Raw genomic sequence first — 27,311 nt, 5'->3', positions numbered from 1 at the left:
CTTAGCTTGCAGTGCCTTGAAAGATACATCATGTCAATGGTCTTGGTCCTTGCTCCCTTAATAGACTGTACACCCCTTTGAGCAGGGACTGTATCTCCTGCCAGTGCTTCCTGACACAATCACCTGGGGATCTTGTTAAGTCACAGATTCTGATTCAGGAGGTCTGGGGTAGGCTCTGGGATTCTGCATGTCAAGCTCTGAGGAAATGCCAGTGTTTCTGGTCTCAGGACGACACTTTGAGTAACAAGAACTTAAACGCTGTTAAATCCCCAGTAGTTGGCATTGAGACTTACCCACAGCAGGCAATGAATAAATATTGATGGTGAAGGGGTTCAATTTCTGGCTCTTTACAAACAGGTGTTAGAAGACAGATCTGCCAAGTCAGACTCAAGGCTCATGACCCAGATAAAGAAAGTCTGACCAAACACAGCATTGCCTGAATTATAAAAAGCAATTTATTAGTTACGTTCTAATACCACTGTGAATAATTAAGTTATAGAAATATTAAACTGAGTGAAACTTTCAAGGTGGAGTACAGAGATACATCTGGAATATATATGTATTAATACCATATTTCCCATCTGACTGCATTTCAATCTCACAAGGCCAAATTACAAAAAAGCTGATGCTAGCTTCCAAATGTGTGTTTGGAAAAGCCTTAAAGAGAGTGAGTTGGTAGAACATCTCTTCATCATTTCAGGAATAACTGACTTACACTCTGACAGAAACCAGTAGTATATTTAATATATTAGAAACATGGCGATCCTCAGACATGCTGTGTAAAAGAAAAGATGCTATCAACCTGGGCAATGGATGTGTAAGTGTTCATTGTACAATTCCTTCTACTTTTTAGTATGTTAAAGATTTGGGATTATGGTCTTGGGTACGATGGAATAAGTACACTGTCTCTCCCACCACATGTGACTAAAATCTCCAGACAAAATGCATAGAGTAGCTATTTGAGGACTCTGAGAAGTAAATGGTAGCAGGTAGATTGGGAAGTAAACCAACACTCAAAATATAAACAAAGAGGGTTTCCTGATTAGGTTTTTGTTTTTTTCCTTCCATATCTTCCAGCTTGAACTCAAGGCAGTGTAAGTCACAGAAGTGTGCTCTGGGCAGAGACAGAAAGAACTCCAAGAGAAGCCCTCTCTTTCTGGGCTAAGGAGCAGAAGGGTGGTCCTACAGGACGGAGAAAGTAGGGGAAATACTGTTTCTTTATTCTCTTCTGGGCCTGCTCCAGGCAAGCCTCACTCCCAAAGCTGGAACCCTGTGGTAGAAGGGACAGCAATAGCACTAAGTGGGCAAGCACCTAAAACTGACAGAGAAATCCTCTCAGACTAAAGGAACTGTGGTCATACTTCTCCCTCTCCCTCTGCTATTCCCTCTGCTTGTACTCTCTCTCTCTCTCTGTGTGTCAAATAAATAAATAAAATCTTTTTAAAAAATATTTAAAATACAGATAAGTTGGAATTCATCAAAATTTAAAACTTTTGCTCTGTGAAAAAGATAAGCTACAGAGTGTGAGAAAATACTTGCAAATCACAGATCTAACAAAGGACTTGTATCTGGAATATATAAAAAACTCTCAAAACTGAACAGTAAGAAAACAACCCTATTAAAAAAAGTACTCAAAAGATTTGAATAGACACATCACCAAAGGAAATGTACAAATGGTAAATAACAGAAGATGCTCGATATCATTAGCCATTAAAGAAATGCAAATTAAAATCACAAGGAAATGCCAATACACATCCACTAGAAAGGCAAACATTGAGGAGAAAAAATGAAAGCTACGAGAGCTGATGAGGATGTAGAACAATGGAGTTCTGTTACACCACTGCTGGGAATGCAAGGCAAGAGCCACTACAGAAAACAGTCTGGCAGCTTCTTGTATACAGCTTACTGTATGACCCAGTAATCTCACTCCTAGGGCTTTGTACTAGAGAAATGAAAACTTACGCCTACATAAAACTGGTACACAAATGTTGATAGCACCTTTATTCATTTTGTTGTTGTTGTTGTTCTTTGTGTAAAAATTTACATTTAGATTTAGCCAGCTGGACTCAGTTTAGATGATCCCAGTTTTGTTGGCAACATCCAAAGCATCATAGTCAGGAGCCAGTTGAACATATGCCTTCTTCTCTCCATCAGGCCTGATCAAGGTGTTGACCTTGGTCACATCAGTGTCCTAGAGCTTCTTCACAGCCTGTTTGATCTGGTGCTTGTTGGCCTTAACATCCACAATGAACACAAGTGTGTTGTTCTCTTCTGTTTTCTTCATGGCTGACTCAGTAGTCAGGGGGAACCTGATGATGACATAGCGGTCAAGCCTGTTTCTCCTGGGGGCACTCTTTCGAGGATATTTGGGCTTCCTTCGGAGATGCAGTGTCGTGGGCCGTCAGAAGGTAGGTGATGTGCAGATCATCTTTTTGTGTGTGACTGTGCAGGCCTTTCAGCACTGCTTTCTTGGCCTTCAACTTCTTTGCTTTGGATTCACCTTTTGGAGGTGCAGGGGCTTCCTTCTTAGCCTTTGGCGCCATCTTTGTGAAAGGGATAGCAGCTTAATTGTAATAGTCAAAAACTGGAAACCACTCTAACGTCCTTCAACAGGTGAGTGCATAAATAAACTTGTGGCATATCTACATACTGAAATACTATTCAGCAGCAAAAAGGGAGGAATTATTGATACATACAATATGAATGAATCTCAGAGAGATTTTGCTGAGTGAAAGAAGCCAGTGTCAAAATGTTATATGCTACCTGACATCATTTATACGGCATTCTCAAAAAGGCAAAATTATGGAGATGGAGCAGAGATCGGTGGTTTCCAGGGTGGGTAAGGGTTTGACTACAAAGATGCAGCATGAGGATATTTTCTGGGTGATGCAATTGTTCTGTATTTTGATTATGCTGGTGACTACATGAATCTACACATACATTAAAATTCATATAACTGTATATCAAAAAGAAAGAAAATTGTATGGTCAATTTAAAAATTAAAAAGTTACTGTATCAGGGTTTCAATGTCAAAATTGAGAATAGACTCTTGGCAATCAGGTCTATTACCAAATCATCTTTTGCAGGCTAACTAACATTGCAAAATAATCAAATAACAATTTCCAGACCCCAACAACATGTTAAGTACAATAACCATAATACAGCTTATTACCCTCACAAAATTGGAGTGCTTTCAGTGCCAATTTTTAGTAAGGGGTACTTCTTCATTCTGATTCTATTATATCAATTGACTTGCCTACCAATCTCAGAGGAATAAAATAGACAGAGAAGGATGTGCTCCCCTGGTAAAACAAAGAAAAATTTTCATCATTATCATGTCTAGGCCATGTTTACACCAACAAAACCAACAATATGACCAGCTGGTTTGATCTGACTTCATTCACTCATCTTCCAAAGATTTACTAAGCACATACTAAACCCAGGACCTGGAAGAATGAAAGTAAAGCTGGGCTAAGTTTTATCTTTCAATGAGTCAATCCAGACAGAAAATAGAATAGCTCTGTGAAAACCTTATGAACACTTTAGGAACAATGGCCCATTTGGTTAACTAAGAACCAGCAGCCACAGTCCATAGGATTCTAAAAATCAAGACCGTCATCTTTCATTGCAACTGGAGATGATGAACGTGATATTGGTACATCCAGCCCAAGTGGTTTTCTTGCACCATGGTAAAGTAGTAAGTGAAGTTGGGAAAAGTAGGGAGAAAATCCTTAGGGTGGGTTTTGATATCAAGGCAGACAAATAGTTAACTGCTTTGGGGCTAACAGCATGGTCTCTGGAACCAGGTAAACCAGGTTCAAATCCTGCCTTCACCCCTTCTTAGATGTAATTATTGGGCAAGATATTCAACTTCTCTGTCTTAGGCTCTTCACATGAAAACTGTGTATTTTTAGTAACACTTTTCTCACAAGGTCGGGAGACAAGGTTGGGCACTAAATATCAAAGTCCTAAGACTGGTGCCCAGTACATAGTATGTACTTAATAAGCTTTATTAGAGTTCACACAGCAAAGTCAAGATTTAATGTCCCTGAGGCCAGTTAGCTTCTGTCCTCCATGTCCCAAATTATACTATGGGCAACCACCTTATTCTTACAAATGCATATTACTAGCCATAAGGTCAATATGAGAAAATGGGCAACAGCCTAAGTCCTACAAGTAATAGGTAAACAATTTAGTTACCAAATACACCCTAAAGAGATCTTTCCAAAGTGAAAACTGAATTTGGAAATATTCTGTGTGTATGTGAAGAAAAGATAACTGAAGTGACCAGATTTTCCCCATACACTGGTTATGCTCCAATCCATTCTACCAAATAAAGATGACCTTACCTTATCAGCAATATCCACTCTTGCCTTGTGATTAAGCAAGAAATCCACCACAGATAAATGATTTGACCCCACTGCAAAATGCAAGGCTGTGCGGTTCATCTGAGGAAACATAATTTGTGTTTTCAGTCATCTAATTGCTATTTAGCCTCTTTATGATTCCTGTGTCTTAAACCGCCATAATTTTCTATCATATGTTTATATGTGCATGGCATAACCCATGATTGATTGTAACAGTGTAATGGATTTCAATTAAAAAGTAAAAGTTGTAGGGGTGCCTGGATGGCTCAGTCAGTTAAGCATCTGACTTCAGCTCGGATCATGATCTCAGGGTCCTGGGATCAAGCCCTACATCAGGCTCCGTGCTCAGCAGGGAGTCTGCTTGTCCCTCTCCCTCTCCCTCTGCCCCTTTCCCGCACGTGCTTTCTCTCTCTCTCACTCAAATAAATAAAATCTTTAAAAATAAATAAATACAAATAAAAAGCAAAAGTTGTATTTTCTCCCATATGCAATTATTAATAACAGCAATTTTTTTCTGCTTAGAATATATTGATAATGCAAAACAAAAATTTTCCTAGATGTTCAACCCTGTATATGGTTTTCCTTCTATAATTTTTTGTACTGTTTATTTTACTGAAACAAACTGCTTCAGAATGAAAGAAAGAAAGAGAAGAGAAGACAAAAGAAAAGAAAAAAAGAAAAGAAAAGAATGATGCAGACACAGAAAAAGAAAGCTATGACTATCTGTTGCTTCAAAGGAAAGCCAACAAGGTGCTCCAGGGATGTCCAGAGACAGTTCATTGTTTCAGAGAAGAGATGTTTTGCTTGTAAGTAAAACACATGTCATATTTCCCATATTCTAGACACTGTTTTTGCTTCCAAAGAAGGTGCCTGCACATGGATTTCCTCCTTTGTTTCGAATAAAATATTGCAAAAATTAAATATCTGATATCCTTGGTAGCTAAATCGATGATAAACTGGAGTTCGACAAAACATGAGTTATCCTGACATTGTCTGCAATTTAGAGTTGTGTTCTGGTATGTCAAGCCAAAACAGCATCCAAGATAATTCAATAAAACCACTTACATATATTTTTTCATCTCTATCATCACAGATCTTAAGGAACTCTACAAGTAACCATGTAAACAAACTGCTGTAAATGGGACTAAAAGAGATGTCATTAGAAAGTATAATGCAGTTCATCGAGAGTTGATAACTTGCCACAGTGACCATAAGTTAAAATGCCCTGATTGTGTCCTAAATGATGCTTCATTTAGCATTAAATCTTTTTAACTACTTTAACATAAGAATACGGTTTAAAATATCAGAAAGTCTTGGAGCACCTGGGTGGCTCAGTTGGTTAAATGTCTGCCTTTGGCTCAGGTCATGATCTCAGGGTCCTGGGATGGAGCCCAACATTGGGCTCCCTGCTCAGTGTGTGTGGAGGGGTCTGCTTCTCCCTCTCACTCTCCCTCTGTGCTCTCTTTCTCTCTCAAATAAATATTTTTAAAAATATCAGAAAGTCTTATGTGAAAAAATTTTAAATTATTATAAAAGTACATTAGAGAACCTATTTCCTGCTACTTGGAAAAATGATTATTGCTTTACTTACTCAACAATTTATCTAGATATTACTTTCAAAGGCCCCTGCTCACTTCTTTCTTTTTAATTCCTTCCTTTCTGATTCATTTCCTTTTTTTTGTTTTTGTTTTTGTTTTTGTTTGGTTCCTAAAATTGTTATGCTGCAAAACTTTGCTATTTTTCTACTCTTTCTAGGATACCTATGGACGATGAATACTATATATAACCATAACACATCAGACATACACATGCATACAATACACACACAGACACATACATTTCCATATGCATATGCACAACCTGTAAACATCCTTCCACTGCATATGATGCATGACTTCAATTCATATGACGTCACTGTCTGGGACAGATCTACGTGTTGTGAAACGTAAAGTCTACACTCTCTAGAGAGCCCTCTTTAAAGCCAGAGTCAAAAAGCTGAACTGATGGCAATTAAAGTTTCTTACTTTTTTAGATTTTACAAAACCATATAAGCATGAGAATACATTGCTAGATCCCTCCCCAGTGCCTTGGAAGGGGTCTGTACAAGTAGGGACACTAAAGCTTCTGCTTCATTTAGCATTAAATCCACCTCTGTTATCCCCTCTTTGATCCACCGCACAGATTGTCCTAAGCAATTAACACACCCCAAACCTGTCCACTTTGATAAACCTTGCCCTGAAAAGCTGTCAGGAAATCTCTACAAAACCAAGCAGTGGGAAATTTGTATGTCTAGCAGTAGACTTCTCTCCTAAACCCTGGCACTTGAAGAACAATAAAGTAAGGGCCAGGTTTTAGAAAAGGCCCCAGTGTCCGACATGTGATAAAATACAAACCCATGCTCCTTTGGATTTTAAATTTGGAGGGCCGAACAATGAAGGACATCCCTGGAGAGAAAGCAGTGACGAAACTGTGAAGCAAAAGATGTTCTGCCTTTCCAGAATGTGTGAGGCCAGTGATCCAAAGGCTGCAATCCAGGATCAAGTCCAGGCCCATAACCTTGACGACTGGCTTTACTGCCTACCCACAGACTTTGCATAGATGCACATAGTGACTGTATACTTCCCCTCTGATAAGATATTTATTCCTCTGCTTGATTCCACCTTTAGCTTACACATTCTGGAATTACCAACAACAGAGCTCTCCCTCACCTCATCCAGCACAATCACTTTTATTTTTATTATTATTTCAGTTGGACTGTGTCAATCCAAACCACCCTAGAGTACTCACTTGTCACATCTGTGACTTCTACTCACATTGTTCACAGAATTAATGTTAACATTCTTTTCAAACAGCTTCTCCATAAGACCCAAATTATTGCTTTTTGCAGCATTGTGAAAGCTTCTCTCATTTGGCAGTACGGAAAGCAAGCAAGCAAGCAAGCATGACTGAGGAATTTAGGGGGGGTAAAGAAAAAAAAGGCAAACCGCATATGGCAAACCTGGTGACTTTAAAAACTTGACACAACAGCCTTGAGCCTTTCACATTCTGCCAATCTGAACATAGGAAATTTGCATCACGATTTTACAGAGCTGTATGATCAAGATTTCACTTGATGCTCACAATGCAAATGTTTTTGCACCCTTAAAAATATTCCTGGTCCCAAACAAAACATCATTTCCAAGGACCACCCTGAAGTCAGCAATGTAGTCTCTGCCTCTAGGAGGTCGGAGGGTGGCCATGGACTTGCGGTTTTTTTAATAATGGTCTGTATAAGATTAGACAGGCAGAAGCCCAAATGCTCCATACAAGTTTACAGAGATAAAATTGTTGTCTGCAGAACCCACTGCAGATGCCCGGCCAGCAGAAACAAATCATTAAAATGCAGCACATCATATAAACATATACAAAGGCTAAAGGGATAAACATGTTTTATTTTCATTTATATAAAGAGAGATAAAAGTAGATTCATAGCTACTATAAACATTACATATTAAACACATATACACATTCAGGTGGCAGGTTTTATTAACTAGCCTAGAGAAGATTTCAGGATTTACTGAGTATTTTTAATATGCAGGAGAACTGAGGGTCTCTCAGGGGACAACCCCAATACTGGAGGATAAAGTCAGAATTGGAATGATCTGAAATCAGCAACAGACCATCTCTAAAAAGAAAGCCCCCTAAGAGGTTTTGTGGATGAGTTGCCAAGTAGTTTCCCAATAATAATAATGAAAATACAATCTGCCAAAGACTCTAGAATACTACCAAGTCTAATCAAAGACCAGGAGTATCTTCATGGGAGAAATACACATTCATTCTCTCACCTGGATCCCCCTCTTGCCTTCTAACCCTCCTGTGGGCCCCACTCTAAGTGACTTCAACATCCACACAGATGACAAATCCCATATCTTTTATCTATGAGTATCTTTATGAGCACCAGACAAATCTGAGCCACCCAGGCGCCCCAGGGTCATACTTTTGACATCATCATCAAAAACTACATTACCTCTGACATCTTCAAGAATCCCATTGTCTGAGGCCGCTGGGAAGATGGCGGAGTAGGAGGGCCCTGGGCTCACCCCTTGCCACGTGGCTGCCTACAGAGCACGCACATCGGCATAAATAACCCAGAAAGCAGCCCGAAAACTGGCAGAACAGACTCTCCACAGCCCAGCATAGACAAGAGGCCACAGAGAAGCAGATCCACCCACTCAGATCGTTCTTGGCAAGATCCCATCAAAGCAGTACCACAAGCCCGGGGGTGTGCACGCAGCCCAGACAAGGGTCAGCACCACTCCAAAGTGAGTCCTGCTCCAGAGAGAGGGGAAGATAACCACACACCAGTCTGACTGTGACCCCAGCAGTGGGCTGGGGGCAGGCAGCTGGTCTGACTACAGGCCCCACCCATCAACAAAAGCTTCTCAGGGGACAATACAGGGAAAGTGCCTGCAGTTTGGTGCTACTTCATCTCTGGCGAACACCTGGTCTGACTCAACTCAAGCCCAAGGCAGCCCCAGAGCAGCCCACTAACACCATGGGCACCAGACTCTGCCCACAACAGGCAGAGCGCCACCGCAGGCTGGACGGAAGGCAAACACATCCCAGCCACAATGGCAGGACACCCCTGGAGCAACACACAGAGGAGACACCCCCTGAAGCACATTTTCTGGTGAAAAGGAGACATTGCACTGCAGGACCTCGTCTTCATAAAGCCACTACTTTCAAGTGCAGGAGATGTAGCTGACTTTCCTAACACAAAGAAACAGACCCAGCAATAGACAGAATGAGGAGACAGAGGAATATGTCCCAAGTGAAAGAGCAGAACAAAATCAGAGCAGGAGACCTAGGGAAACAGAGATACGTAATATGTCTGATAGAGAATTTAAAGTAAATTCTAAATTTAAAGTAAATTTATGAGTGGTGCTCATAAAGATACTCATTGGACTTGAGAAAAGAGTGCAGAACCTCCATGAGACTCTCCATCAAGAGATAGGAGATGTAAAAAAGAACGAATTAGAGCTATTAGACTTACTAAATGGAAATAAAAATAGACCACCTCGAATAAATAGCAAACAAGAGGAAGAAGAACGGATCAGCCACCTGGAGGACAGAGTAATGGAAAGTAATCAAGCTGAGCAGATGAGGGGGGAAAACATACACAAAATGAGAATAGACCCAGGGAACTCAGCGACACAGTCAAGCGTAATAGTCGTATGATAGGGATCCCAGAGGAGAAGAGCGAGAAAAGAGGGCAGAAGATTTGTCTGAAGAAATAATAGCTAAAAACTTCCTGAATCTGGGGAAGGAAAGAGAAATCCAAATCCAGTAACTCAGATTTAGGCGTTATTTGCTGCTGCATGAAAAGCTAGTCTACCCTGACTACAGAGACTAACATACTACATATAACTAACATACTCTTAAATTCTTTTTTTACATAATGATCTATTTATTTATTTGAGAGAGAAAGAGAGCCCACACATGTGTGCACAAGCAGAGGGAGTGGTGGGGGGGAGGGAGAGAGAGAATCTCAAGCAGACTCCACACTGAGCGCAGAGCCTGATGCAGGGCTCAATCCCATGACCCTGAGATCATGACCTGAGCCAAAATCAAGAGTCGGACACTTAACCAACTGAACCACCCAAGCACCTCCATACTCCTAAATTCTTACCCACTAATCTCAAGTACTATCTCATCACAGGAATCCTACTTCATTTCCATAGCCTTCCATTCTTCAATTCCATGACTTTTCCTTTCTTTTCAAATATCCCAATCTACTAATGTACCTAATTTAGTTTCCATGATCACCAACATCCAAATCTCAATTGATAATATTGCATACAGAAAACATAAGCAATCAGATAGTAACTCCCTTATTTTCCAACCACTAAGTCTTCCAACCTACCTACCTACTTTCATACCCACACTCTCTGCTTTTACTATTATTATAGTCAATGAAGCATCCCCACACCTACCCAAGGCCAACTCCTCCACTTAGGCACTGGATCCCACCCTTCTCATCTTTTCAATTATTTCATGTATCAATCTCCTGTAAATCGTCATATTTTCCTCTGCATCATTTAATCTTTCTCCGGAGGACCATCCCCTTCAACATATACAGAGACACTCTAATACTCCAGTGGAAAAAAACTCTCTTAACTTCACACCCTTTCCAAATGCCACTCCATTTCTCAACCTACTGTTTCCCCCAAAACTCTTATAAGTGTTTTATAATTGCTGTCTCTCCTGAAATGATGAAACCTCACAGTTTCATCTCACCTCCGTGCTAATCAGACCTCATTCCCATCACCTCACTGAATCTGCGCTTATCAGGATCACTCCATCTTGCCAAAAAACCCAGTCATCGCTTCTCTTTGTGTGCATTAAACTCTTCGCAGATTTGACAGAGGGCCATACTTTCCTTGTAACATTCTTCTTCAGGCTTCTGATGGACTACCTGTTGCTTTCCAGTCTCTTTTATTGGCTCTTCCTCTTCTGCTTCATCTCTAAGTATTGGAGCCCACTGGGGCTTTTATGAAATTAACAACCTGATGGAGTAGACATTATCACCCCCATCTTACAGATGAGGAAAATGAGACTTAGAAAAGCTAAACCACTTGCTCATGTCTTAAAGATCATAAATAATAGAACCATTCCAGGCAGCCTGAATCCAAACCCCAAGCTTTCAATCACAGCAAGTGTCCAGGGTGTCAGCCTGAGAGTCTACTACTGCAGTGGAGATTCAAACTGCCCACTGTCAGATGCTTTAGCTAATGCATTCTGTCAGTTAGACTGGACTTCTTTCAACTCTCTCCTCATTCCCACACAGCCCTGACCCCAGCTCTTTGTCCCTCTATATTAATCCAATGGGAGTATAGTTCTAGTTCCTGGTCTTTTCCCTCCTGGGTACGTCTCACGGTAAATCAAGACCTTGTGGTGTCCTGAAATATGACACGTGGATTCTATTCCTTCCCTGAAGTCAAATATCTTGTCCCTACCACATCTATAAGAAAAAGTAATTTTGAAGGAGCTTCTAAGACAACTGGGAAGCACCATACAAGATTCTTAATCCACTAAATCAATGGTTCTTAGCTCTGGCTTCACAATAAAATCAACTGAATCCCTTAAAAAAAAAAATTGAAGCCAGGTTCTTCAACCCAAGCCAATTGCATCAGAATCCTTAGGCTTCAAAATGTTTGCAGACTTGCCCACAATTTACTGAGTTATCTTGTAACAATTCTGAATGTTTACATTCGAATGTAAAATGGAGATTATAAAACTACCTTTGGCAGTGTGAAGAAGCCAGTTTGTACAGACTAATAAGAACTGGCTGTAGCTCTTCCCAACTCTGTGTTCAATGACACTGTAGCTTTAAATCAGTCATGGTGAAAGTATTACACAAAGGAAACTGGAAAATACTACAAATCAGAACTCATTCCGCCCCCCCGGAGAGCTGGTAATCAAACATTTACCAACATACCACTGTCTACCTTCTAGCTAGTAAGTGACAGAGTTAAAAAAATGATCTAGACAAATAATAAATGTATCAATTTTCAAATTGACTAAATAATATTTAGAGTACTTTACTATATATGTCTTTTTTTTTTTTTTTAATGTTTAAGATCAAGATAAACGTTCAGCCCAAAACAACAGGTTACAGAGTTGTATCATTCACTTAAACTTTTAGGGGCCAAAAACTCAAATGCCTTCAGGAGCTGGGCAAGTATGAAGTAAAAGGACCAGAAGAGGAGGAGACCATGCTGACATAGAAAAACAAGGCCCTGGGCGCCTGGGTGGCTCAGTCAGCTGAGCATCTGCCTTCGGCTCAGGTCAAGGTCCCAGGGTCCTGGAATGGAGTGCCACATCAGGCTCTCTGCTCAGCAGAGAGCCTGCTTCTCTCTCTGCCCCTCCTCCCTGCTTGTGATCTCTCTCTCTCTCAAATAAATAAAGTCTAAAAAAAAAAGAAAGAAAAGAAAAAGAAAAACAAGGCCCAGCTCCCTCTTGCATTTCATTCAGGTCTCTGCTCAACTGGTACCACTTCTAAAAAATCGTATCTGACCACCTAATCCCCTTTCTCCTGTTGTTCTCTGCCCCTGTACCCTACTTCATTTTTTTTCTTCATATCACTTGATATTACTTGACTTTGCAATACATATATATTTGCTTACTTGCTCACTATCTGTTTCCTTCACCAGAACACAAAGAGGACGCTGAAATAACTCCAGTGTTGAGTGTTAGTAGGTGTTCAATAGATATTCGTTAGATGGATGAATGGAAGGGTTGGGAAGCCACTATCCACCTCCAGAATAACATAGCCAAGAGGGAAAGTATTATGCCAGCACTATCAAAACTTCCAACATAAATATATATACACACACACGAACCATGTATCAAAGAGGAAAAGCCAAGAGAAATTGGAAAATACTTTGAACTGAATGAAAATAAAAATAAAATATACCAAAATGTGTGGGATGCAGCTAAAGCAAAGCTAAGAGAGAAATTCATAGCATTAAATTATTAGAAAAGAAAGTCTCAAATCAGTAATCTAAGCCCCTACCCTAAGAAAGTAAAAACCTTGGGCACCTGGGTGGCTCAGTCAGTTCAATGGCTGACTCTTGATTTTGGCTCAGGTCATGATGGCAGGTTACTAGGATGGAGCCCTATGCTGGGCTCTGTGCTCAGCGGGGAGTCTGCTTGAGATTCTCTCTCCTCTCTCTCTGCCCCCACCCCCTGCCCACATACATGCGCTCTCTCTCTAAAATAAATAAATAAATCTTAAAAAATGAAAGTAAAAACCAAAAAGGAAAATAAACCTAAATCAAGCAGAAAGGAGAAAAATACCAAAAGTAAAAGCAGTAATCAGTGAAATTGAAAAGAGATAAATAACAGAAAAAAATCAATGAAAACAAAAGCTGGTTCTTTGAACATACCAATAAAATCAGTAAACTTCTAGCAAAACTGACAAAAAAAGAAAACGAGAGAGAGAAAGAAGACACAAATTACCAATATAAGGAATGACAGGACATAGCACTACAGTCCCAACAGACAATACAAGGATAATGAAGGCATATTATGAACAACTCCATGCACATAAATTCAACAACTTTGAGGAAATGAAATAATTTCTTGAAAACCACAAACTATTCAAATTTATTCAAGATTACATAGATAACCTAATAATACTATAACTATTAAAGGAATGGTATTTGTAATTTAAAATATTCTAAAAAGAAACCTTCATGCCCTTAAAAAGCATTCAGATGTGCATTAAAAAGAAAGAAAGAAATGCTCATGCCCAGATACTTTCACTAGTGAATTCTACCCAACATTTAAAGAATAATACCAAATCTATACCATCTCTCTCATAAACCACAAGAGGAAAAACTTCCCAACTCATCTTATGAGATCAGCATTTCCTTCATTCTAAAACCAAAGACATTGTAAGAATATAAAACTATAAACCAATATCCCTCATCGACATAGATTCAAAACTCCTTGAATAAGCATTATCAAATCAAACCCAGTGACACATAAAAAGTGTAACACACAGGGGCGCCTGGGTGGCTCAGTCGGGGCGCCTGGGTGGCTCAGTCGTTGAGCGTCTGCCTTCAGCTCAGGTCGTGATCCCGGGGTCCTGGGATCGAGCCCCACATCGGGCTCCCTGCTCCACGGGAAGCCTGCTTCTCCCTCTCCCACTCCCCCTGCTTGTGTTCCCTCTCTCACTGTGTCTCTCTCTGTCAAATAAATAAATAAAATCTTAAAAAAAAAAAAAAAAAGTGTAACACACCAAGTGAGGTTTATCCTGAGAACACAAGACTAGTTCATTATTTGAAAACCAAGCAATGTAATCTATCATACAAGTAGTCTAAAGAAGAAAAACTATATGATAACACTATAGCATTTAAAAAAATTCAACATCCATCTATGACTAAAAACAAAAACAAAAACGCTCTCAGCAACATGGGAATAGAAGGGAACTTCCTCAACCTGATAAAGAACATGTACAAAAAACTGACAGCCAACATCATACTTAATCATGAAAGTTCCAATGCTTTTTTTGCTCAGGAAGAAACAGAAATGTCCACTCTCGCTCTTTAAAACACTGTGTGGATGTGTTAGCCAGTTCAGTCCAGCAGTAAAAGTAAATTAAACGGCATACAGATTGGCAAGAAGTCGAACTGTCTCTGTCTAGTTGCAAGCAATTTGATTATCTCCATATAAAATCCAAAGGAATGTACAAAGCAGCTCTAGAACTAATAAATGAGGTTAGCAAAGTTGTGGGATACGAAGTCAACACATAAAAATCAGTCATATTTCTACTTACTGGCATCAACAAATGGAAAACAAAATTTTGGTTGAAACAGATAGATGCCCAAGTGAAAAAATTTGAACCTTGATGTAAACCTCATACCTAATATAAAAATTAATTCAAAACAGATCATAGATGTAAATGTAAAACATAAACCTATAAACCTTCTAGAAGAAAACACAGGAGAAAAACTTCCTAAGCTGGGGTTAGGCTATGTGGCCTCCGCAGGAATTACCACTGCCTTGAAAGATCTTCCTCACTTATTCGCTCACTTATTTTAGCGTCTTTCAACCCTCTACCCAAATCAGAACGTGGACTGTCATGCTCCCACTGCGTAAGTCGCATCTAAAATATGTCTAGCAAATCGTCAACTCTTGAGAACATTTCTAGATGAACGAACCGACGGATGGATGAACTAATTGAACATTATTAAGGGACTAGTGCTCTGTTAACAGCCTTGAAATCATTCTCAACTTTTGAAGACTCTTCAACAATGTGCCTCAGTTTACGCTGTAAGTTTATTCTCAAAGAGGCACAGAAGACTCACGCCATGCTTTAGAAACCTAAGCACAGAAAGATTAAGTGATTTAAAGTCACACAGTAAGTCACTGCGTGAGTCAGGATATAGGAGGTAACACCACATGAAACTCTCTTCCTTATTTGCAGTAGGGCTTAATCATTTCTTCAAAAACCCTCTTCCTTAAATTCAAAGAATAGCTCTTTCCTTCCAACCACAGTATACAGGTTTCACCTGAAATAAAACAGCCGGAGTCAAAACTTGGGGAGGGGGGCTGCCAAGTGGCAAACCAGCCCACAGGTGACGCGGTGGCGGAGGGTGGGCGCCCCGGCCCCGCGGGGTCCTGAGGCGGTCCGGCGGCACTTTCCACACGAGCCCCCACCGCCCGGCCCGGCCCACCCCGCCCACCGGCGCCGCCACCGCGCGGTCTGCAACCCGCCTCCTGGAACGCATGGATCTCGTGTCGCGCCGCCGCCGCCGCCGCCTCCGCCGCCTCCTCTCGAGGCCTCTCCGGCTTCGGGATCCAGGGCCGGGCCGCCGCACCCCTCAGGTCTGCCCGAAGGCCCTCCACGGCCGCGGTCGCCCCTTGCAGCAGCTCCCTCGCGGCCCCCCGGTGAGCCGGGATGCTCGGGGCGGGGTCCCTGTGCGCCCTCGTTCGCCGCCCGCAGAGAGCCGGCACGCACGGCCGGGCCGCTGTCTTTTCCCTGCCGTGTCCGGGTAGCTTGCCCCGGTGCTCCTGCCCCGCCCGGCTCGGCCGCCTGGGAGGGACCACCTGCGCGTGTGGCCTGCGCGGTCCTCGGATTTGGTTTCACCTGAAGGAGAGCGCTCTGAGAGAACGCCCGGCTCACACTTCAGTTCTTCGTACAACTTGGAGAGATGTCCAGGCTGGATTTATAACCACCACTGTGAGAACTTCAGTATTAAATCACTTCTAAATGGGCTTCCAGAATTTTCTTTTGAATAAAGTAAGACCCTCAATTTCTTCTCTGAAGGTGTAAACTTTGGTATCCCATTTTATTTTTTTAAGATTTGTTTCAGAGAGAGAGAGAGAGCATGAGTGCGGGAGGGGTGAGGAAGAGGGAGACACTCTTAAACAGTGGGAATAGATCTCAGGACCCTGAGATCATGACCGCAACCAAAACCAAAAGTCAGATGCTTAACAGACGGAGACACCCAGGCTCCCCCTTGGTATCCCATTTTAACCCAGTCATAACCTATTGGACTACCCATCTTAGGTATTATTTTCTTCTTAGTGGTTTATGAAATAAAAAATTGATTAAATACAGGATTCTAGGCAACTATGTGCCTAGCTAAAATTCTAACAATATTAAAGAAAAGTAGAATACTGAAGGACAACCAGGATCTCTGCCCTGAATCCACCGCACCCAAGCACAGGGGGTTTGATGCATTACAAAACAAAGTAAAACCATGGCACATCTCACACCTGTGGATGGTTTCAGAGGTCAAATAAGAAGTTTAGCACGTTCTAGGAGTGGGAAAAAAAATTAAGTCCTCATAAAATGGAACTAGATTTGACCCCAGAACTGACTCACCCTTTTATACACACACACACACACACACACATGCCTAAGAATATTAGGAGAGCATTATCTATAAAAATGCACAAGATGGTTTAAAGAGAAATAAACTAATGAAAGCTGGGAAATGTGTTGGATGAGATTAGGCAACTGATGAGGACTTGACAAAAGGAATGAAAAGAAGTGGGCATTTTCTTTTTTTTCTTTTAAAGATTTTATTTATTCATAAGAGACAGACAGAGAGAGAGGCAGATGGAGAAGCAGGCTCCCCGCTGAGCAGGGAGCCCGATGCAGGACTTGATCCCAGGGCCCTGGGATCATGACCTGAGACGAAGGCAGATGCTTAACCATCTGAGCCACCCAGGTGCCCAGAAGTGGGCATTTTCAAGAGGTCCTACAAGAGTAGACAGAATTCAATAATAGACAAGGGTTTGGCATAGGTTGTGTGTGTATACACACATATATAATGTATGTATATCTATGTATATACACACACATATAATATATGTATTTCTATGTATATGAATGTATTCTGAGTTTGAAATCATAATAAACTTAAGAAACTGGGGTTAGAAGTAAAGGGTTAACACTATTTGCCTCTGAATTTTCTTCTCTCTGAGCAATAATGAGGAAATAAGACTGTTATTAACAGAAAAGAAGAAAAGACTGTCATAGATTACCTCACATTTGTAAGAACAGTTCAATATTACAGTTTGCTTAATAAATAGAATTATGGGGCGCCTGGGTGGCTCAGTGGGTTAAGCGACTGCCTTCGGCTCAGGTCATGATCCCGGAGTCCCGGGATCGAGTCCCACATTGGGCTCCCTGCTGGGCGGGGAGTCTGCTTCTCCCTCTAACCCTACCCCCTCTTACGCTCTCTCTCTCACTCTCTCTCTCTCTAATAAATAAATTAAAAAAAAAATAGAATTATGTTTCTAATACTCACCATAATAACATTTTTTTTTTCTTGAACAACTGTTAATACAACTGTTTTGCTTTGTATTACAAAGCAAAAGTGATTATCCCCTAATTATGTAACAAAAGGACAGTTTTTGCTCCGGGAAATAAATACCATTGTTCTGTGAAGTTCACTAAAATCTTACCAGCACCAGGTATGTTCAAATTTAGCACTACTTTTCAAAATGGAATATTACTTAAAAGAAAATCAGCACTAGGCACCAAGTACAGTTTTCAAAATGGAATATTTCCTGAAAAAGCATTTTTTTAGCCTTAGGTTAAATAGTATGTTTTGGAGCCTTCTTCCAAATACTTCCAAGCCACCCCAAAAGGCCATAGTAATAAAACCTTTATAACGCAATGTTTCATTGTCCTCATAGAGAAATAGGAGCACAAAGGAGTGACTGATCAGTTTTTCCAGAGGGCAGGGACCCTCTCCTGAAGGTGGCCCCCGGGCTGAGTTGAAAGATGAATAGTTGTGTATGGTGGGAAAAGAGAGTGTATGTCCAGGAAGCACATTCTGGACAGAGGGAGCAACTAAGCACCATACCAGAAGGAAGAAATAGCTTGGTCTATTCGGGAAACTATAAGCTATGCAGTGTGACTTGATTGGCCTTGAATGCCAATCATGATATGTGGACGCTAGTTGTATTGGCTTGCAAGAGCAGATTGTTAAATTTTCAGGAATTTTGTGTACTGGCTTTTTATTATGATTTTGGTCACATATGTACAAGAGTATATAAAATATATATGTACAGTTTAAAGAATAGTTTTATGGTAAACCTTTATGCAGTCAACCACCCGAGAAACAGAACACTGTCAGCATCCCAGCAGCTCTACGTACCATTCCCCAATCACATTTCCCTATCTCTCACAGAGGAAATCATTATTCTTTCAGGACAATAACATACTTGCTTTTCTTAATAATCTTATTTCATACAGATAAATCCTTAAAACAATAGTTTTAACTGTTTTGAACTTTATATAAATGTATTCATGCTGATGGCATGCTGACTTGCCATCTATGACTTACTTTACTCCAGATTGTTCGTGCTATTCATCTACTTTCCTTTTTTTTTTAAGATTTTATTTGAGAGAGAGAGAGCGCGCGCGAGAGTGCATGAGTGGGGGGAGGGGCAGAGGGAGGACAAGCAGACTCCCCACTGAGCAGGGAGCAAGATGCTGAGCAGGGAGCAAGACATGGGGCTCCATCCCAGGACCCTGAGATCATGACCTGAGCTGAAGCCAGACGCTTAACCCACTGAGCTACCCAGTAGATATTCCTCTATTTTCTTTCTTTTTTTTTTTTTCAGGGGAAAGCATCCCCCACTACCACAAATTATGCAGTCGAGTTTCCCACTACTTTCTGATTAACTATTTCCTCCATTTTTACCACTGTGTAGAATTCTCTTGCTTGAATATACATGAATATACAACGGTAGAATTAAATTAATTTTTATTTTCCCTTTTTTTGCTATTAACAGTGCTGATAAAAGAGCATTGTTGTACATACTTCTTAAGGAACATGTTCAGTAGTTTTCCCAAGACATTGTATCAGGGCTCTGGAAGGAAAAAAAAATTATATTTTGTGATGAATTTTTAAAAAGGACCATTTACAAAGGTGTGGGGAAACACAAAAGATGCTGTAGCACCCCAAAACTAGTAAGAGCAAGACTCTGTTGCCACCCCTAGGCTGAAGGGGTGAGGGAAGGAAAGGATCATCAGAACCTGAAGAGAGGGGGCACCTGGCTGGCTCAGTTGGAAGAGTGTGTGACTCCTGATCTCAGAGTCATGAGTTGGAGCCCGACATTGGGTGCAGAGATTAAATAAATAAAGCTTAAAAAAAAAACAAAACAAAACTGAAGAGATAGAGGAGAGAACACAGTATAAAAAACTTGTGACCTTTGGTCAAGGGACCTAACCAGCTCTAGATGATCATATAATAAGGTACATGTGGGAATAAATACCCAACTTCATCTTCTTTTCTCCCTGAAATCTGTAGTGGTTCCCCCATTGCCATAGCCCCTTACTGGACATAAAGCAGTGTCAAGGGTCAAGAGTAAATCTGGAGAGCAAATGGAAGATAACCAGCAAAGCTGTTTATTTAGGAGTGCAATTGATGGGTTGCTAAACGTACACATCTTTAAATTTACCGAAGAAAAGCAAACTGTTTTCCAAAGTGATTGTCTTCAAAGAAGAGTTCACATTGCTCCACGTCATCACCAAAATTTAATAACATTGGATCTTTTCATTTTTGTTAATCTGGTAGGGATGTAATGATACCTCTTTGTGGTTTTTTCATTTCCCTATTACTAAAATGGCTGAGAATGTGTTCATGTTTCCTGGTCATTTGGATTTCCTTTTATGTAAAGTGACATTTAAAGTCATTTGGTCAAATTTCTACTAGCTATTTGTCTTTTTCTTACTAATACATAGGAGTCATTTGTATCTTCTGGATTACATATTCTGGATCTAGTTTTTGGCCAGTTACATGTGTCACAAATATGTTGTCCAGGTGGTTCCCTGTATTTTGATGCTCTAAGTAGGTAAGATCATAGGTGCTTGTCCTTTGCAGTTTTGCTTTATTTCCTAAAAATACCCCAAAGCAAAATCATAATAAAAAGTAGATGAGTTGGGTACATTAGATAAAACAGAAAAGAATGTGGATAGAATTCTGGGGAAAGAGAATAAAAGAGAATCAGAGGTGGTAGAAGAGTAGAAAAGTAAGGAAACCATATTTATTGGCTAAAAGATCAATTAAACACTTGCAATTTTATTTTAAATCATTAAATATTACTAAATAACATTCAATTAAATGAATCATCTAAATGAAAATAATTTCATATTTACTCTAAAGTTGAAAACACAATAAAAATAAATCTGAGGCAAGATAGGAACAATTAAATATGATGCTATTAACTTTTCAATACATTAAATCAGCACTTCACTGAACTTAATTTTATAAAGAATTTAGATATGTAAATCACACAATCAAGACCCACAGCTCTACAATTCTGAATTTGCCATAGCATATGATAATATTAGACCTAAAACTGGCATGCTAATAAATATTAAATCTAACTTATTTTTTTTAAAGATTTTATTTATTTATTTGACAGAGAGAGAGACAGCGAGAGAAGGAATACAAGCAGGGGGAGTGGGAGAGAGAGAAGCAGGCTTCCCGCAGAGCAGGGACCCTGATGCAGGGCTCGATCCCAGGACCCTGGGATCATGACCTGAGCAGAAGGCAGACGCTTAACGACTGAGCCACCCAGGCGCCCCTAAATCTAACTTCAAACAATCTAATTATTTCAAGTCAAGTTACCACTTTGGCCAAAGGCTGTGTAAGATCCTATTTTAACCTATTTCTTTTTTTTTTTTTTTAAGATTTGATTTATTTATTTGAGAGAGAGAGAATGAGAGACAGAGAGCATGAGAGGGAGGAGGGTCAGAGGGAGAAGCACACTCCCTGCCGAGCAGGGAGCCCGATACGGGACTCGATCCCGGGACTCCAGGATCATGACCTGAGCTGAAGGCAGTCGCTTAACCAACTGAGCCACCCAGGCGCCCCTAAATCTAACTTCAAACAATCTAATTATTTCAAGTCAAGTTACCACTTTGGCCAAAGGCTGTGTAAGATCCTATTTTAACCTATTCTAAAATATTATGTCTTCATAAATTTAGATAATGAGTTATAAAATATGAAAAGTAGGAAAAGAGAAAACAAAAATATGAGACAAAAATTTCAGTTCCTTAAAAAATAATAGAAAGTGGTCCCATCTTCATGTTCCATTAAATAATTGCTTTTTGAAAAAAAATTGTATTAATAGCACAAAAGTATTTGGATTAATTACTTAAGCTAATTAGTGTTAAGCTGTCTTCTTTCACGAATATTAATAAAAATGTGATAGAAATATAGCTAAGATAAATGAGATGTCTTAATACACACTAATCTTTTGTATTGCACACTTTTCTCTGAAGGGGTATAATAAAAATAAAGTGAGAGTACAATTTATCCTTTTTTATAGATCTGTGTAAAGTATAAACATAACTCTCAAGAAATGAAATACCACCATTTTAAAGTCCTACAAAGAAATTTAAAATACCTTGAATCTTAGACTAAATATTTTGTAAAGTGAACCATATGCTTATTCATAAGATAAAGGAATTCTAAGAAAGAAAAAAAAAATCAAATGGATAATCCTATTTTAAACAATTCTTTTAACACAGAAAATAATACTGTGATACTATTTTCCTGAAGGTAACAAAACTTTCATCCCTGTTCTGACAAGCTAATATTGTTCATAGAACTTATAATTTTTTTAAAGATTTTATTTGAGAGAGAGGAGAGGTGAGAGAGAGAGAGTTCTCAAGAGCGCATGAGTGGGAGGAGGGGCAGAGGGAGAAGCAGACTCCTGGCTGAGCAGGGAGCCTGACTACCACTTAGGGCTTGATCACAGGACCCCAGAATCATAACCTGAGCCAAAGGCAGTCACTTAACTGCTTAACTGACTGAGCCATCCAGGTGCCCCACACAGGGTCTCTTTTCAAGAAGTTCATGATTCACCCACAATTCACCTCAATTCTCATGACACCTCCCATCAAGGCAGAGAATGAGGGCAACAAGGAGGTGACAGGTCCTTGCCGTGAGAACCATTTATCGGAGTCCACTCTCGGTGAGTCAGTCCCTGGAAGGTGGGTTCAGTGTTTGGAGGCAGGGCCGTTGGCTGGCTTAGCAACTTGTCCACTACGTTGATTTTAGCATCGTGCTTCTCAATATCCTCATACAGAGTCCAGGACAAGTCATGCTGTAGCTTGTAAGCACCAAGGAATTCATGTGGACAACCTGTCCCCCATTCTTTTGGAGAAATAGAAAAATACTGCTGACCACTCTCCCATTTATAAAGGTAGTAAATGTTGCCAGGTTTTTTGTTTTTTTGTTTTTACTATATTACAAGCTATGTGGTGCAAGTCAGCATCTTTGTGAGCATCTTCCAAAACCTTCCTGGCTTATTCTAGTAAATGTTGGATTTGCTCAGCTATGACCATCAGTTTGTTGGTGGCATTTGCTCAGATTAATTCATCAACCTTCTGCACCTGCTCTGCAAGTGCCACAAGGTCTAAGGGGTCCCTGGCCCAGTGCGTGTGGTAGGGGCTCACCAGGGCCAGGCTGCTGGGGGTCGAGGTGCACTCCATGAGGGCTCCTCCCCAATCTGTCGCCGGCTGAACTCTTTGGTTTTCAGGGACCTCCTCCATCTGCCCCAGCTTTGCAGCATCCACCATGTAAACACCCGAAACCTCCCTACCACCCTCCCCAATAAATTTTAATTATGAACGCTCATGAGGTATCTGAAGACAGTAGGATCTAAAATATGAATATACAAAGTTGTAGAAGTTACTATAATAAATATAGCAGTCCAGTACCAACAAAGTGGTTAAGTGCTGAAAAAAAAAATTTTTTTTAAGATTTGTTTTACTTATTTTAGAAAGAGAGAGCATGAGCAGGAGGAGGGGCAAAGGGAGAATGAGAGAATTCTCAAGCAGTTTCCCCACTGAGTGCGGAGCCCCACTCAGGGCTTGATCTCAGGACCTGAGATTATAACCTGAGTGGAAATCATGAGTCAGATGCTTAACCTTAATCGACTAGGCCACGCAGGTGCCCCAGTACTGAAAAATTCTTATGCTAACCTAGGTTTGTGTGAACCTCTGAGAGCCCTTATAAATATGCTTTTATATTCACTATAAAACATGATAAGGAAACAAATCACTTTCGATTCCATTCCTAATTTCTCATTTTAAAATTATCTCTAACAGGACTGATTTTCGGATTGATGTATAATAGAAGTGAAATTCTCATGGTTATCCAAAAGGTGTTTACAAAAGTTAATTAGAACATATTCCAAATTCATATAAAAGAAATGTCATTTGGGGAAGAATTATTGCACTTGCCTTTCACTACATGAATCTATAAACTTAATGAAGAAGAAAAGATTCATTGATTATAAAATAAAAAGTTTCTATTAAGAATAAAATGTTCGGGGCACCTGGTGGCTCAGTCGTTGGGCGTCTGCCTTCGGCTCAGGTCATGATCCCAGGGCCCTGGGATCGAGCCCCGCATCGGGCTCCCTGCTCCGTGGGAGGCCTGCTTCTCCCTCTCCCACTCCCCCTGCTTGTGTTCCCTCTCTTGCTGTGTCTCTCTCTGTCAAATAAATGGATAAAATCTTTAAAAAAAAAAAAAAAAAAGAATAAAATGTTCAATGATAAAATGTTCAATATTCATTTAAAAAATACATCAAGAGTGTGTCTGGGATTGTTTGGTTTTGTTTTCTTTGATGCTGAGTACTTTGTCATCAATCCTGGCCTGGAATAGAAAAGAACACACAGTTAAAATGCAGGAAGATATTTGAAAAATGTTTTATGAATCATCGATTTTTTTAAATTTTACTTGATTTGTAAGAGCAAATTTTAACATCACCTAAAAATTAAACCTCAAAATATAACAATTTTATAGCCAGCTCTGTTAAAACTCAAATTAGCCATACCTTTTTGGTTTTGTTGCAGTCTTCTGAACTCTGCCTGAGTTATCTTTAGTGGAAGAAAAGTCAAGAAATGCCATAATGAACAACATGAAATAATTAAAAAGCTGTATAAAAATCTAAAAAGTTAAAGCTGACTGATTAGATAATAAAAACTTCTTTAGTACTACATAGTTCATATTTAGACACATCAAAAACTAACTTTATTGCATAATTTCTTTGTAATTTACTTATTTTATGGTATTGCACTTAGACTACCAAAAACAACTTAAAGAGGCTTTCTGGCTGTGTGAGTATGTTAATTTACCACTGTGCCTTAGCAAAAGTTCTCTGAAGGAATTTCTTTCTTTCTCTTTTTTTAAATTGAAGTATAGTTGACACACAATGTTATATTAGTTTCAGGTGCACAACATAGTAATAGAACAAGTTTATACACAACATAGTAATAGAACAAGTTTATACTCTATGCTGTGCTCACCACAAATGGAGCTCCCATCTGTCACCATACAGCACTATTACAATACCATTGACTATATTCCCTAAGCTGTACCTTTTATCCCTGTCTTAGTCATTCCAAGGGAATTTTGCCTTTGATTAGATTACTCGGCTCCCAAACTTTCGAGTTCGTTCTGTGCTAAATCAAGCCCAGAACAGTTTTGCCAAAATTTAAAATCTAATGGCTTCAGTTAATTCTAACCTGTGCTAAGGTAACTAACATTTCCCTAAATGGCAGCATACACAACCTATCCCTTTAATAGTATGTGCTTTAGATTTAACAACAATCTTAATTTTAATAAAACATTCCTAAAAAATCGAGTTCTTTAAAAAAAAAAAAAATCGAGTTCTTTAAAATGACTGCAAACTCACCAGCACTTTTGGTGCTTTCCCTGGGTTGGTTAGCTAGATTAGCTTTATCCTTTCTCAGTTCCTGGATAATGCCTTTATTTAAGCATACATCCACATGCACATTGAACAAGGTAAGATCTGAAGTCTTTTGTTTTAGGTTACAAACAGGACAAACTAGAGCTTGGTCTGTTATCACTTCATGTAAATGAGGCTGGGAGGATTCTTGCCAACTTAATGACCCAGTATCTTCCAATGAAACAGTAGAGGAAGAATTGTGACAACGTTCCTCAATATTAAATGATTTGCTTGGAAGACTAGCATATTCCTCTTTGTTGTGCTTATCACTTAAACCGTCTACACTTGCTGCTTTACGTGGGTTATCTTCAGTCTCTACTAGCTCTATACAATCTACTGAATTGATTTCTGAATTCTTCTGATGGGTTTCATAATCCTGCTTCTCATGGAGTGAGAAAGAAGGATGTACATTTTCTTTCTTATTAACTTCTGTAGAGGAAGCACGTGAACATGAGAACACATTGGAATCTTCACTGATCGAAGGTCCATCAAGACATGCATCTACATGTTTATTAAAGGCTTCCAGACTGATGCTTCTTTGTTCCCTAAAGCAAATTGGACAGGTAAATATCTGAGAGTTATTTGAATTCTCCAACGTTTCTAAATTCTCATTCATCTTCTTCTTTAAAACTTGAAATGAATGTGATGTCTGTAAACTTTGTTTATCCATAGCTTCACATTTAAATGTGTCTTGGTGGCTCCATTTCCTTTCTGATCGCTTTTTATCAAAGAAACTCTTCTTATGAGACATTTCTAGAGGTTTTAGAAACTGATCTTTGTCCGTTTTCTCTAGTATATACCCAGTGCCTGACAGAGTTTGGTTTCCAGCCTGTAAGAAGCCAATAATGCTCCTTTGTTGGTGTTTCTTGTCTTCTTCATTGGGAAAACTGGATAACCGTACACCTAAATTAAACCAACCACAATTAATTTCTTAACAAAGCCAATTCACTCATAATGCATAACAATATTTTGCATAAAATTATTGTGACATATATACAAAAGGATGTTTAGAGAAAAATAAGCAATACTACATATTTTCTGAATTAAAGTATACTTTTTCAAAATGGGTACTTTGTATGAAATTTACCTTCCTTTATAAAACTGGGTATCACTAAATAGTATCTGTTGGAGTTGGCATGATTATATAAGTCTTTCAATTAATATCTGATACAAGATACCATTATATACCAACTCTAGCCCTTTTTTCCCAGTAGCCTTTGTTTTTTAGAGCAATTTTAGGTTCACAGCAAAAATGAGCAGAAAGTATAGAGTTCCTACATATCCTCTGCCCAGTATATAGCTTTCTCCAATCAACATCTTGCACCAGAGTGGTATGTTTGTTACAACTGATGAACCTATGTTGACACAACATTAACACTCAAAGTCCATAGTTTTTATTAGGGTTTATTCTTGGTGTTGAACATCCTATGGATTTTGACGTATTTAATGATATGTATCCACCATTATAACATCATACAGAATAGTTTTTACTGTTTTAAAAATCCTCTGTGCTACCTATCCTTGACATCCACTGATCTTTTCACTGTCTCCACAGTTTTGTCTTTTCCAGAATGTCACACAGTTCAAATCACACAGTATTTAACCTTTTCAAATTGGCTTCTTTCACTTAATAAAATATATTTAAGGTTCCTCCATGTCTTTTCATGGCTTGATAGCTCATTTCTTTTACGCACTGAATGATATTCCATGGTCTATCCCAGTTTCCATTTACCTACTACTGAAGGACATTTTGGTTGTTTCTGAACTTTGGCAATTATGAATGAAGCTGTTATAAACATCCGCTCTTTAGCTCTCTCAATCAACATACTTTAGTTAATCGATTTCAAGTGTGTGCTATGTTTCATATATGAAAGTATGGCTAATGATCCACTCTTGGCAGTAAAGCTGGCATCTGGAGAGCTTATCCATGGACATCCTCTCACCCAATTCACTTTAGAAACTTGGTTTGTTAATTTGTTTGTTCACCATGCCGTGGCTGCAGATATGGTTTTATACTGTCACAAACCCTTATCTGTAATTCTGAAATCTAAATAGTTCTGAAAATTGTAAGCAACAAATGGTAATTGATGACTGAACTGATGTGAGGCTATTTAGGGTCTTTCCAACCTAGTGTGAATATTTTCTTGTTTTGCTACAAAAATATTAATG

General features: G+C 39.5%; 2 protein-coding genes and 1 pseudogene across 2 annotated transcripts in view; all 3 read right to left on the bottom strand.

The window, feature by feature from the left end:
- The window catches only part of ANKDD1B (ankyrin repeat and death domain containing 1B), a 58,195-nt gene extending 49,798 nt beyond the window's left edge, over positions 1-8,397 (bottom strand). Inside the window, exons 1-3 of the mRNA XM_045864125.2 lie at positions 8,374-8,397; positions 7,181-7,312; positions 4,350-4,448 (exon numbers count right to left, since the gene is read on the bottom strand). Of these exons, the coding sequence (XP_045720081.1) occupies positions 4,350-4,448; positions 7,181-7,312; positions 8,374-8,397 (255 nt within the window). The remainder of the gene's footprint in view (positions 1-4,349; positions 4,449-7,180; positions 7,313-8,373) is intronic.
- Positions 8,398-19,124: 10,727 nt separating this feature from the next.
- Positions 19,125-22,968, bottom strand: LOC123852719 (uncharacterized protein C1orf50-like; annotated as a pseudogene).
- The window catches only part of POLK (DNA polymerase kappa), a 74,713-nt gene continuing 66,526 nt past the window's right edge, over positions 19,125-27,311 (bottom strand). The window contains exons 13-15 of the mRNA XM_064596248.1: positions 25,089-26,045; positions 24,228-24,270; positions 19,125-24,046 (exon numbers count right to left, since the gene is read on the bottom strand). Of these exons, the coding sequence (XP_064452318.1) occupies positions 23,962-24,046; positions 24,228-24,270; positions 25,089-26,045 (1,085 nt within the window). The 3' untranslated portion in view covers positions 19,125-23,961. The remainder of the gene's footprint in view (positions 24,047-24,227; positions 24,271-25,088; positions 26,046-27,311) is intronic.

The sequence above is a fragment of the Mirounga angustirostris genome, unplaced genomic scaffold, assembly GCF_029215605.1.
Source record: "Mirounga angustirostris isolate CCGP_5_RB_7025 unplaced genomic scaffold, mMirAng1.0.hap1 SCAF_7, whole genome shotgun sequence".
Taxonomy (NCBI): Eukaryota; Metazoa; Chordata; class Mammalia; order Carnivora; family Phocidae; genus Mirounga; species Mirounga angustirostris.
The sequence above is the reverse complement of the archived record's forward strand: the minus strand, read 5'-3'. Positions and strand labels throughout refer to the sequence as shown.